The 12,467-nt window shown below is 44.4% G+C and overlaps 1 protein-coding gene across 1 annotated transcript in view; it reads right to left on the reverse strand.

The window, feature by feature from the left end:
- Window positions 1-5,417: 5,417 nt before the first annotated feature.
- Window positions 5,418-12,467, reverse strand: part of LOC118378820 (unconventional myosin-IXAa-like) — a 311,583-nt gene continuing 304,533 nt past the window's right edge. Inside the window, 3 exon segments of the mRNA XM_052480840.1 lie at window positions 5,418-6,677; window positions 8,252-8,391; window positions 11,235-11,431. Of these exon segments, the coding sequence (XP_052336800.1) occupies window positions 6,328-6,677; window positions 8,252-8,391; window positions 11,235-11,431 (687 nt within the window). The 3' untranslated portion in view covers window positions 5,418-6,327.

Below are 12,467 nucleotides of genomic sequence, written 5' to 3' on the forward strand. Positions count from 1 at the left end.
ATATATATTCCCTCCCTCGCCCCTTGCCCTGCAAGTGTATACTCGTCAGACGTCATAATACGTCTTCAGAAGTGTCCACTTAATTTGAGGGCTGAGGGGGAGACCGCAACCATAGAGTTATATTACAAGGGCACTTCCAAGAAGGCTCAAGGTCATTGGCCACAGACAAAATGACGTCAACATCTTATTTTCAAGGTCTTTGCTGGCAGTCATCATCATGAATCAAGTCGACAAATCCTTTTTAATCCTTGTCATATGAAACTAAATTATAGATAAAACGTATCGGTGCTCATCGACCATTGGACAGAAAGATTATACAACCATTTGGAAATCACAAATTCAACAATGAGTCGTTTGGAAGAAATCAGTGACTAAGCAACCAGTAGCCTGCTATTCAATGGAGTGCCTGCCCCCCCCAAGTTTCCACCATAAACCCAGAGAATTACAGACTTTGATGACAAAATCGCCACGTCGCCTGGTATGATAATGGCGCCGGAGGGGATGGCTGTCACCTTATCGGCTCTTAACCAACAATGCTATTTTGTTAGTTTTTTTGGCGTTGTTCGTAACTTGTTTTGTACATAATGTTGCTGCTACTATCCCTTATGACCGAAAAGAGCTTCTGGACATCAGAACTGCGATTACTCACCTCAGATTAGACAAAGAGTTTTTCTTCAATGAGTCGGACGGGAGGAGATATTAACTCTAGACCCACTCCAATTTGCATACCGCACCAACAGATCCACAGATGATGCAATCTCTTTTGCACTCCACACTGCACTTTCCCACCTGGACAAAAGGAACACCTATGTGAGAATTCTATTAATTGACTACAGCTCAGTGTTCAACACCATAGTTCCCTTAAAATAAGCTAAGGACCCTGGGTCTAAACACCTCCCTCTGCAACTGGATCCTGGACTTCCTATTGGGCCGCCAACCAGATGGTAAGGGTAGGAAACAACACATCAACCGCGCTGATCCTCAACATGGGGGCCCCTCAGGGGTGCGTGCTCAGTCCCCTCCTGTACTCCTTGTTCACTCACGACTGCACAGCATTCACGACTCCAACACCAACATTACATTTGCTGATGACACAATAGTGGTAGGCCTGATCAACGACAATGACAAGACAGCCTATTGCATTGTGTGGTGCAAGGACAACAACCTCTCCCTCAACGTGATCAAGACAAAGATGATTGTGGACTACAGGAAAAGGAGGACGGAGCACGGCCCCATTCTCATCGATGGGGCTGTAGTGGAGCAGGTTGAGAGCTTCATGTACCTTGGCGTCCACATCACCAACAAACTAACATGGTCCAGGCACACCAAGACAGTCGTGAAGCGGGCACGACAAAACCTATTCCTCCTCAGGAGACTGAAAAGATTTGCAATTGGTCCTCAGATCCTCAAAAGGTTGTACAGCTGCACCCTCATGCACATCCTGACGGGTTGCATCACTACCTGGTACGGCAACCGCCACAAGGGTGGATATTTTGAAGAATCTCAAAATGTAAATATATATTAATTTGATTAACACATTTTTGCTTACTACATGATTCCATATGTGTTATTTTATAGTTTTGATGTCTTCACTATTATTCTACAATGTAGAAAATAGTAATAATAAAATAAACATCCTTGAATGAGTAGGTTTGTCCAAAATTTTGACTGGGACTGTTTTTATATCTTGAAAATTAAGAATAAATATGACAATAACTGCCCTAGTAACGACACAACTGTGTCCAGAGTAGAGCGCGCACACACACACACGCACACACACACACACGCACACAAAGAGAACATTTCTCAAGTCTTTTTTTTGTTGCCTGTAGAAACAACTGAACATGATTAATATTATATAAGGAGTCATACACAGGATAATATATCATTTTTATAACAGGCATTTACACAATGTACACTCATAAGCATGATCATAAATACAACATACATACGGTGTATAAAAAGAACACAAGACGACGACAACAACAACAACAACAGCAGCAGAGAACTGCCTTCCAGTGATAGGTACATTCACTTTAGCAGGACACCATTGGCCAATGTTAACCTTATAGGGTATACAAATACCGTCTTAGTTTAGCTTGTTTTTGACCAGTAGGAATAGTTATTTTTCTCCCACACTGCTCAAAACCCCACAGTACACCGGTCTCAAACTGAACTTCCGAGTGCCGTTTCTGACAACCAGGGCGGTATTCATTAGGACACACCACAACGTAGAAACGAAAACAAGCAGGTAGTTAATTCAGGTGGTCCCTGTCTGTTTCAGGATGTTTTCTTCAGTTTGATGCCTAATGCATATGACTCCTGTTTGGTTGTGACTGGTTGAGACTGGTTGAGACTGGTTGTGACTGGTTGAGGTGCCCGCTCCCTAAAATACCACTATGATTTGGAATTTCCGTCTCTCCACCCTAATAGTAGACCACAAGCAGCAAGTCCCGTTTACCTGTTTCGGACAGAGTGGGAAATCCGGATGGTACCGTTTAAGAAGAGACAAGCAACCACACATTCCCTAGTCATTATGATGACTATTCTGCAATCAAGTCCTACCCCTTGCCCATAACAAGACCGTGATTGTGTTGTTTCAAATACGTGCTTGTTGTAAAGCATGGGATGGCAAGTACAGTACAGTAACGGCAAGATATTACAAGACTAATTTAACCCCAGGTTAATCACTGGTGAGAAGAGACAGACAGACAGACTTTCTATAAGACACACAGGATATTGCACGGTATAGAGAGTGACAGAGAGACTATAGAAGTATTTGTCAGAGTAGCAGAGATAGTCGTCTGTCTGTTTAATCCCACTGGACGGTTGAAACTGATGGCCTTTTCTGTGTGAGGTGTTTAAATGCACATTGAGCTCAGAGTAAATGGATGGAAAGGTTCACTCATATTCGAACCAATGTAAACACCTAGGAAGGACGTGTCAGAGGTGAAGGACTTGGCTGGCATCAAGGATGTATGGGACACATACAGAGCATTCGGAAAGTATTCAGACCCCTTGACTTTTCCCACATGTTGTTACGTTACAGCCTTATTCTAAAATGGATTCAATTGTCCCCCCCCATTAATCTAAATACAATACCTCATAATGACAAAGCAAAAACATGTTTTAAGAATATTTTGCAAATGTATACAAAATAAACATCATATTTAAATATTCAGACCCTTTACTCAGTACTTTGTTGAAGCACCTTTGGCAGTGATTACAGCCTCAAGTCTTCTTGGGTATAACGCAACACGCTTGGCACACCTGTATTTGGGGAGTTTCTCCCATTCTACTCTGCAGATCCTCTTAAGCTCTGTCAGGTTGGATGGGGAGTGTTGCTGCACAGGTTTTTTCAGGTCTCTCCAGAGATGTTCGATTAGGTTCAAGTCCAGGCTCTAGCTGGGCCACTAAAGGACATTCAGAGACCTGTCCCGAATCTACTCCTGCATTGTCTTGGCTGTGTGCTTAGGGTCGTTGTCCTTTTGGAAGGTGAACCTTCGCCCCAGTCTGAGCTCCTGTACTCCTGTACTTTGCTCCGTTCATCTTTCCCTCGATCCTGACTAGTTTCCCAGTCCCTGCCGCTAAAAAACATCCCCAAAGGATGATGCTGTCACCAGCATGCTTCACCGTAGGAATGGTTCAGGTTTCCTCCAGATGTGACACTTGGTATTCAGGCCAAAGAGTTCAATCTTGGTTTCATAAGATATGAAAATCTTGTTTCTCGTGGTCTGAGAGTCCCTAAGGTACCTTTTGACAAACTCCAAGCGGGCTGTCATGTGCCTTTTACTGAGGAGTGGCTTCCATCTGGCCATTCTACCATAAAGGCCTGATTGGTAGAGTGCTGCAGAGATGGTTGTCCTTCTTGATTGTTCTCCTATCTCCACAGAGCAACTCTGGAGCTCTGTCAGAGTGACCATCGGGTTGTTGGTCACCTCCCTGACCAAGGCCCTTCTACCCCAATTTCTCTGTTTGTCCGGGCGGCAAACTTTAAGAAGAGTCTTGGTGGATCCAAACTTGATCCAAATGATGGAGACCACAGTGTTCCTGGGGACCTTCAATGCGGCAGACATTTTTTAGTACCCTTCCCCGAGATCTGTGCCTCGACACAATCTTTTATTGGGGCCCTGGGGACAGTTCCTTCGACCTCATGGCTTGGTTTCTGCTCTGACATGCACTGTCAAATCATGCCCAATCAATTGAATTTACCACAAGTAGACAGACTCCAATCAAGTGTTAGAAACATCTCAAGGATTATCAATGGAAACAGGATGCACCTGGTCTTAATTTCGAGTCTCATAGCAAAAGGGTCTGAATACTTATGTAAATAAGGTATTTCTATATTATTATAATTTTTTATTAGCAAACATGTCTAAAAACCTGTTTTTGTTTTTTGTTATTGTGTGTAGATGGATGTCAGAGGACTGTGTGTGTGGTTGGTTCTCAGTCCTCTGACACGTACAGTTCATTTGTAAAGTATTCAGACCCATTTACTATTTCCACAATTTTGTTACGTTACAGCCTTATTCTAAAATGGATTAAATAAAACATTTCCCCTCGTCAATCTACACACAATAACCCCATAATTACGAAAACCGGTTTTTAGACACGTTCTCTGTGACATTTTTAGAGACACATTTGCATCCTGTAAGCCCACGCACACACTCATGAAGAAGTTTCTCACACACACACACGCACGCACACACACACACACACACACACACACACACACACACACACACACACACACACACACACACACACACACACACACACACACACACACACACACACACACACACACACACACACACACACACACACACACACACACACACACACACACACACACACACACCACCTCTTGGTACAGACAGGATTTCTTCTAAGGTGACAATAGTTTCAGCGGTAACTATAACAACAGCAACAATAGTAATATACCCAGAAATGTACCCCCCAAAAAAAAAAAAAACAGATTGAGCCTAGATATTTGGTTACTCTTAACACAGATGTTTCAGAACAACTGTAGGATCAATGTAACATCGAAGTAGGATTGTGGGGGAACACAGACCAGTGGTGGAAAAGGCATGACAATGCATTATATCTGATAAACATTGAAATCCACTGTCACCGTATCAACCACAATGGCAACAGTGGCGTGATGGTTGTAATTTATGTGTCAGAATAGACTGCCATCAGCCTCTTGCTGTTGAATTGTATTTTTTTCCACAAGAGAAGAAGTGGCACTAACTGAACACTGGGTAGAGATCATTAGGGTATGCGACAGAAAACGCTTTAAAACATTTTTTTTGCAGTGTTAAAAATCAACAAAACACAAACAAACAAATAACAAACAAAACCATAACCTGAATCTCATACACTTCCCTTTGTAAAAGATACCAGATAAGAGACGGTTATTATAAACATCGAACGACCCCAGCATTGGAGTTCCTTCCATTTATATATTTTTAATAACATAACAATTAAGTCACATAATACATATTTATAACACATCATCGCCATAGTCTCTTTAACTGGCATAGGAAACAAGTGTCATGAAGGAGCATGCGACCTCATGGACAGGTTGTATTGTGTAAACGTGAAAGCGGACGCGAAAGTAGCTGAGTAGCTTGTATCAAAATGGCCCGGAGAGTAGCTGAATAGCTTGTATCAAAAAGACTCGGAGAGTAGCTGAGTAGCTTGTATCAAAATGGCCGGAGAGTAGCTGAGTGGCTCGTATCAAAATGGCCGATAGTCCTCTCAGTCAGTGACTCTGGCTCAAGCCACCGTAGACCTGCGTTCAAAAGAAGGCGCTGTCTACTTGCTTCTCTCTTTTCTTATCTCCAGCCCCCCATTGCCCCCCCGAGGATCCAGCAGGGGTCGAGGGGCTTGGAAGTCAAAGGTCAGGTGAGTCAAGGCGGCTACCCTCATCCTTTCCTCACTCACTTGCTTTCTGGCGTTTAGTCACTGTTTTATTCCTTTACAGCTTCCTGCCAGTCCTCCATCTCAGTTCTGAGGCTTCCTCCTTCTTTCATCCATTCATCATTCCATCTCTCTTTTTGTTTCTCCATCACCTTTCACTTTCACTTCTCCCGCCGAGAGGACGGCACCCAACTGCATCATGGGAAGGGTGGCGTTCCTCCGGGCACTGAGAAGGAGGATAGAGATGGACAGAGCTAGAGAAGGACAGCAGTGCGAGATGGATGCCCACATGACCCATTCCAGCCCTGTTTCACTTCCTCCCTCCCTCTTTCTCCCCTTACACACTATTGGTATGGAGGATGGAAGGCGGTTCGGATGTCTTGTCTCCACTGCAACTCTCCCTCATACCATAAACTCGTTACTGCCATACAGAACCAGCTGTTGGGGCAGTGAGCTGAAGTCTGACTCCCTCCTGTGGCCCTCAGGGGCCTCGCGCGGCGAGCTTCTACTCAACCTGAGACGGTGGCGACTCTTCACCCCCACAGTGCCACTCGGGTCCCCCTCGGACTCCACTAAGGGGGCTTCTAGGCCCAAGGAGCAGAGTAGGGGGCCGGAGGAGGAGGAGCGGAAGCGGTAGTTGGGGGATTGAGGTATAATGGAGGAGGAGGAGGAGGAGGAGGAGTCGACCGAGTCGGGTTGTCTCCGGAGGCAGCGCCGGCTCTTTGCTTCAGACTTCCGGGAGTGATAGGTGCCTGTTGAAAGGGTTAGGGTTTTAAAAATATATTCACCCCGCCACGACCCCCTCCCAAGGACAAAATAGCTTATTTTGTTACATACATACATACATACATACATACATACATACATACATACATACATACACGTTACATACTACATACACTTCATGACTAAAAGTATGTGGACACCTGCTCGTCCAACATCTCATTCCAAAATCATGGGCATTAATATGGAGTTGGCCCACCCTATTCTGCTATAACAGCCTCCACTCTTCTGGGAAGGCTTTCCACTAGATGTTGGAACATTGCTGCGGGGACTTGCTTCCATTTAGCAAGAAGAGCATTGTGAGGTCGGGTACTGATTTTGGGCGATTAGGTCTGACTCGTTCCAATTCATCCCAAAGTTGTGCGATGAAGTTGAGGTCAGGGCTCTGTGCAGACCAGTCAAGTTTTTCCACACCAATCTCAACAAACCATTTCTGTATGGACCTCTCTTTGTGCATGGGGGCATTGTCATGCTGAAACAGAAAAGGACTTTAACCAAACTGTTGCCACAAAGTTAGAAGCATTGAATCGTTTAGAATGCCATTGTATGTTGTAGTGTTACGATTTCCCTTCACTGGATCTAAAGGGCCTTGCCCGAACCATGAAAAAAATTAACTCACCATTATTTTTCCTCCACCAAACTTTACAGTTGGGGCAGGTAGCGTTCTCCTGACATCTGCCAAACCCAGATTTGTCCGTTTGAGTGCCAGAAGGTGAAGCGTGACTCACTCCAGAGTCCAATGGCGGCGAGCTTTACACCACTCCAGCCGACGCTTGGCATTGCGCATGGTGATCTTAGGCTTGTGTGCGGCTGCTCGGCCATGGAAATCCATTTCGTGAAGCTCCCAACGAACAGTTTTTCTGCTGACGTTGCTTCCAGAGTCAGTTTGGAACTCGGTAGGGAGTGCTGCAACCGAGGACAGAATTTTTACGCACTACGCGCCTCAGCACTCGGCGGTCCCATTCTGTGAGCTTGTGTGGCCTACCACTTCGCGGCTAAGCCGTTGCTCCTAGACGTTTCCACTTCACAATAACAGCACTTACAGTTGACTGGGGCAGCTCTAGCAGAGCGGAAATGTGATGAACTGACTTGTTGGAAAGGTGGCATCCTATGACTTGTACTGGGAAAGTCAGTGAGCTCTTCAGTACGGGCCAATCTACTGCCAATGTTTGTCTATGGAGATTGCATGGCGGTGTGCTAGATTTTATACACCTGTCAGCAACAGGTGTGGCTGAAATAGCCCAATTCACTAATTTGAAGAGGTGTTCACATACTTTTGTATAGAGTGTACATGGGGGCTGGCAGGTAGCCTGGCAGGTAGGAGCATTGGGTCAGTAACCGAACGGTTGCTGGTTCGAATCCTGGACCGACAAGGTAAAGAATCTGTCACTCTGCAGGGCACTTAACTGCCCTCCGCACCTCTCTGGTGTGGAAGACACATTTCAGTTGAATGCATTCAGTTGTAGAATTGACTAGATATCCACCTTTACTTCCCTACATGGTAGAGAAAAGTGTTTACTACACACACACACACCAGTCTCACCAGAGGGGTTGAAGGCGGCTCCTTCAGGGTCCATGTTGAGTTTCTCAGAGCTGTCTGCTGTTCCTATCGAGGCTTCTGACTCCAGAGTCTCGTCATCAGACGCCCGCGGCTCCAAGATCAACATCTCATACGTTAACTCCCTCCCTACACACACACACACACACACACACACACACACACACACACACACACACACACACACACACACACACACACACACACACACACACACACACACACACACACACACACACAGAATGTATGGACACATGAATGTAAGACGCTTTGGATAAAACCATCTGCTAAATGACATACAGTGACTTGTGAAAGTATTCACCCCCATTGGCATTTTTCCTATTTTGTTGCCTTACAACCTGAAATTAAAATAGATTTTTTGGGGGTTTGTATCATTTAATTTACACAACATGCCTACCACTTTGAAGATGCAAAATATATTTTATTGTGAAACAAACAAGAATTAAGACAAAAAATTAAAAACTTGAGCGTGCATAACTATTCACCCCCCCCCCCCAAAGTCAATACTTTGTAGATCCACTTTATGCAACAATTACAGCTGCAAGTCTCTCGGGGTATGTCTATAAGCTTGGCACATCTAGCCACTGAGATTTTTGCCCATTCTTCAAGGCAAAACTGCTCCAGCTGTTGGATGGGTTCTGCTGGTGTGTAGCAACCTTTAAGTCATACCACAGATTCTCAATTGGATTGAGGTCTGGGCTTTGACTAGGCCATTCCAAGACATTTAAATGTTTCCCCTTAAACCACTCAAGTGTTGCTTTAGCAGTACGCTTAGGGTCATTGTCCTGCTGGAAGGTGAACCTCCATCCCAGCTTAAATCTCTGGAAGACTGAAACAGGTTTCCCTCAAGAATATCCCTGTATTTAGCACCATCCATCATTCCTTCAATTCTGACCAGTTTCCCAGTCCCTGCCGATGAAAAACATCTCCACAGCATGATGCTGCCACCACCATGCTTCACTGTGTAATGCAGTTGAAACATTTGAGGCATTTATAAGTTATATTCTTCAAGAATCAATGGTTATATAGTAAATGGGTCTTTCTATAACTGCCAGTGAAGATTTCCTGTGGGGGTCAAATTGTTATTGGTGTTCTTGGGATGATATGGTGTTCTTGGATAGTGTTCTTGGGGTGATGAGAGGTGCTGGGTTTTCGCCAGACATAGCATTTTCCTTGATGGCCAAAAAGCTCAATTATAGTCTGACCAGAGTACCTTCCATATGTTTGGGGAGTCTCCCACATGCCTCTTCGCGAACATCAAACGTGTTTGCTTATTTTTTTTATTTAAGCCATGGCTTTTTTCTGGAAACTCTTCCGTAAAGCCCAGCTCTGTGGAGTGTACTGTACGGGTTAAAATGGTCCTATGGACAGATACTCCAATCTCCACTGTGGAGTTTTGCAGATCCTTCAGGGTTATCTTTGGTCTCTTTGTTGCCTCTCTAATTAATGACCTGCTTGCCAGGTCCGTGGGTTTGTGGGCGGCCTTCTCTTGGCAGGTTTGTTGTGGTGTCATATTCTTAAAAAAACATTTTAATCGTGTTCCGTGGGATGTTCAATGTTTCGGATATTTTTTTTATAACTCAACCCTGATCTGTACTTCTTCACAACTTTGTCCCTGACCTGTTTGGAGAGCTCCTTGGTCTTCATGGTGCCGCTTGCTTGGTGGTGCCCCTTGCTTAGTGGTGTTGCAGACTCTGGGGCCTTTCAGAACAGGTGTATATATACTGAGATCATGTGACAGATCATGTGACACTTAGATTGCACACAGATGGACTTTATTTAAATAATGATGTGACTTCTGAAGGTAATTGGTTGCTCCAGATCTTATTTAGGGGTTTTATAGCAAAGGGGGTGAATACATACGCACGCACTACTTTTCCATATCTATACATTTTTTACATTTTTTTTAAACAAGTAATTGTTCTAGAGTCCTTTAAGTTTTCCCTCAGCACTGTCAACACTTTTATAAGTCATAAAATGAGCTTCTCCACTCGCTCTGCAACCAGCAGTGCAGCTGTAATGAATGAGTAGAAACGTGTATCTATAGGCTTGCGTTGTTATTATTATTAGCGGCTTGGGTCTTTTTCAATATTGAGGAATATTTCACTTCCTCTGTTCATAGGAGTAACAACATGAATTTGTGCATGATGCAGAAGTAATGCGGTGCGACTCAAGTTTTTCCCTATCAGCTGGAAGACGGGGTCTCTTTTTGGTCAGTGTCAGTGGAGGAAAGGGACAGAGGAGGGATGTTGAGAGACTGATCCTCAGTCTGCTGCTCTCTCCCTCCGCTGAGACTGACCCTCAGTCTGCTGCTCTCTCCCTCCGCTGAGACTGACCCTCAGTCTGCTGCTCTCTCCCTCCGCTGAGACTGACCATCAGGTGCGGGCACCATCAGCCCAGTAAAATAACAATAAAAAGTACATTATTTAAACGTGAGTCACTCAGCTGTGTCCTACAAGTAAATACAACAACTGATCTATTACCAGTGTGATCATATTGCACATCTCAAATTTTGAAATACATATTTAATTAAATGGTCTGAACAATGCATTGGCAGGGCAATTCAAGCAAAGCCAATATGCAGTGAAAATGTATTGGGCCTATAGCCTACTGCACAAACATTATTGATACAGAACTGTTTTTAATTGGTTAATGTTGCAAAGGCTTACGTTTAAATCGGAGCGGTAAATCTCAGCTTGCATTTTGACTCAGAAAGTGATCTTGAGTCAGAAAAGGTTTGTGACCACTGCTTTACTGTACTTTGATTTTTGAGAAAGAGCCCTAGAGTACTAGAGTTCTAGAGTACTAGAGTTGTTCTAGAGTACTAGAGTTGTTCTAGAGTACTAGAGTTCTAGAGTACTAGAGTTGTTCTAGAGTTCCAGAGTTTTAGAGTTTTAGTAGAGTATAGTGACTTATACTGTTAATAATAAGGGACAATCAGGCTCACTTCTCTCTCTGCAGGCCCTCAATCTGCTCCGTGAGGACCCTCTCTTCCTGCTGCATGGTGGCCTGCTGCTGTTCTGTCAGCCCTGGCTCTGCCCTCTCCTCCTCTGCGCTCTCCCCGTCCACAACCGGGAGCACTCTGGGGCTGAGGGGCGGGGAGGGCGTGTGGTGGCTGCTACCCCTCCGCAGACGACCTTTGCCCTATAGGACACAGGACACAACGCTAGTTAGGATAGAAGCTAGGCTATAAGATCGTCTAGACTAGGCTAGGTCACTAGATAGGATAGAATTAGATAGGCTAAGCTATTAGGCTAGGCTAGGCTAGGCTACAATGGGCTATTAGATAGTTAGGATAGAGGCTGATCTAATGGTTCACATCGGACTCAGTGTCATGATTATTGTTTCTACTAACGACACACACAGTGGAGACAGCCTGAGACATGAGTGTTCAATATGGCTGGACAGAAAACTCAATGTGTGACATAGTTGACGAGGGTCATTTATACAGTGATACGGTTGACGAGGGTCATTTATACAGCGATACGGTTGACGAGGGTCATTTATACTGTGGATACGGTTGACGAGGGTCATTTAAACAGTGATATAGTTGACGCGGGTCATTTATACAGTGATATAGTTGACGCGGGTCATTTATACAGTGATACGGTTGACGAGGGTCATTTATACAGTGATACGGTTGACGAGGGTAATTTAAACTGTGATACGGTTGACCAGGGTCATTTATACAGTGATACAGTTGACGAGGGTCATTTATACAGTGATACGGTTGACCAGGGTCATTTATACAGTGATACGGTTGACCAGGGTCATTTATACAGTGATACAGTTGACGAGGGTCTTTTGTACAGTGATACAGTTGACGAGGGTCATTTATACAGTGATACAGTTGACGAGGGTCATTTATACAGCGATACGGTTGACGAGGGTCATTTATACTGTGGATACGGTTGACGAGGGCAATTTATACAGTGATACGGTTGACCAGGGTCATTTATACAGTGATACAGTTGACGAGGGTCTTTTGTACAGTGATACAGTTGACGAGGGTCATTTATACAGTGATACGGTTGACGAGGGTCATTTATACAGTGATACGGTTGACGAGGGTCATTTACATTTAAGTCATTTAGCAGACGCTCTTATCCAGAGCGACTTACAAATTTATACAGTGATACGGTTGACGAGGGTCATTTATACAGTGATACGGTTGACGAGG

This window comes from Oncorhynchus keta, chromosome 26, assembly GCF_023373465.1.
Source record: "Oncorhynchus keta strain PuntledgeMale-10-30-2019 chromosome 26, Oket_V2, whole genome shotgun sequence".
Classification (NCBI taxonomy): Eukaryota; Metazoa; Chordata; class Actinopteri; order Salmoniformes; family Salmonidae; genus Oncorhynchus; species Oncorhynchus keta.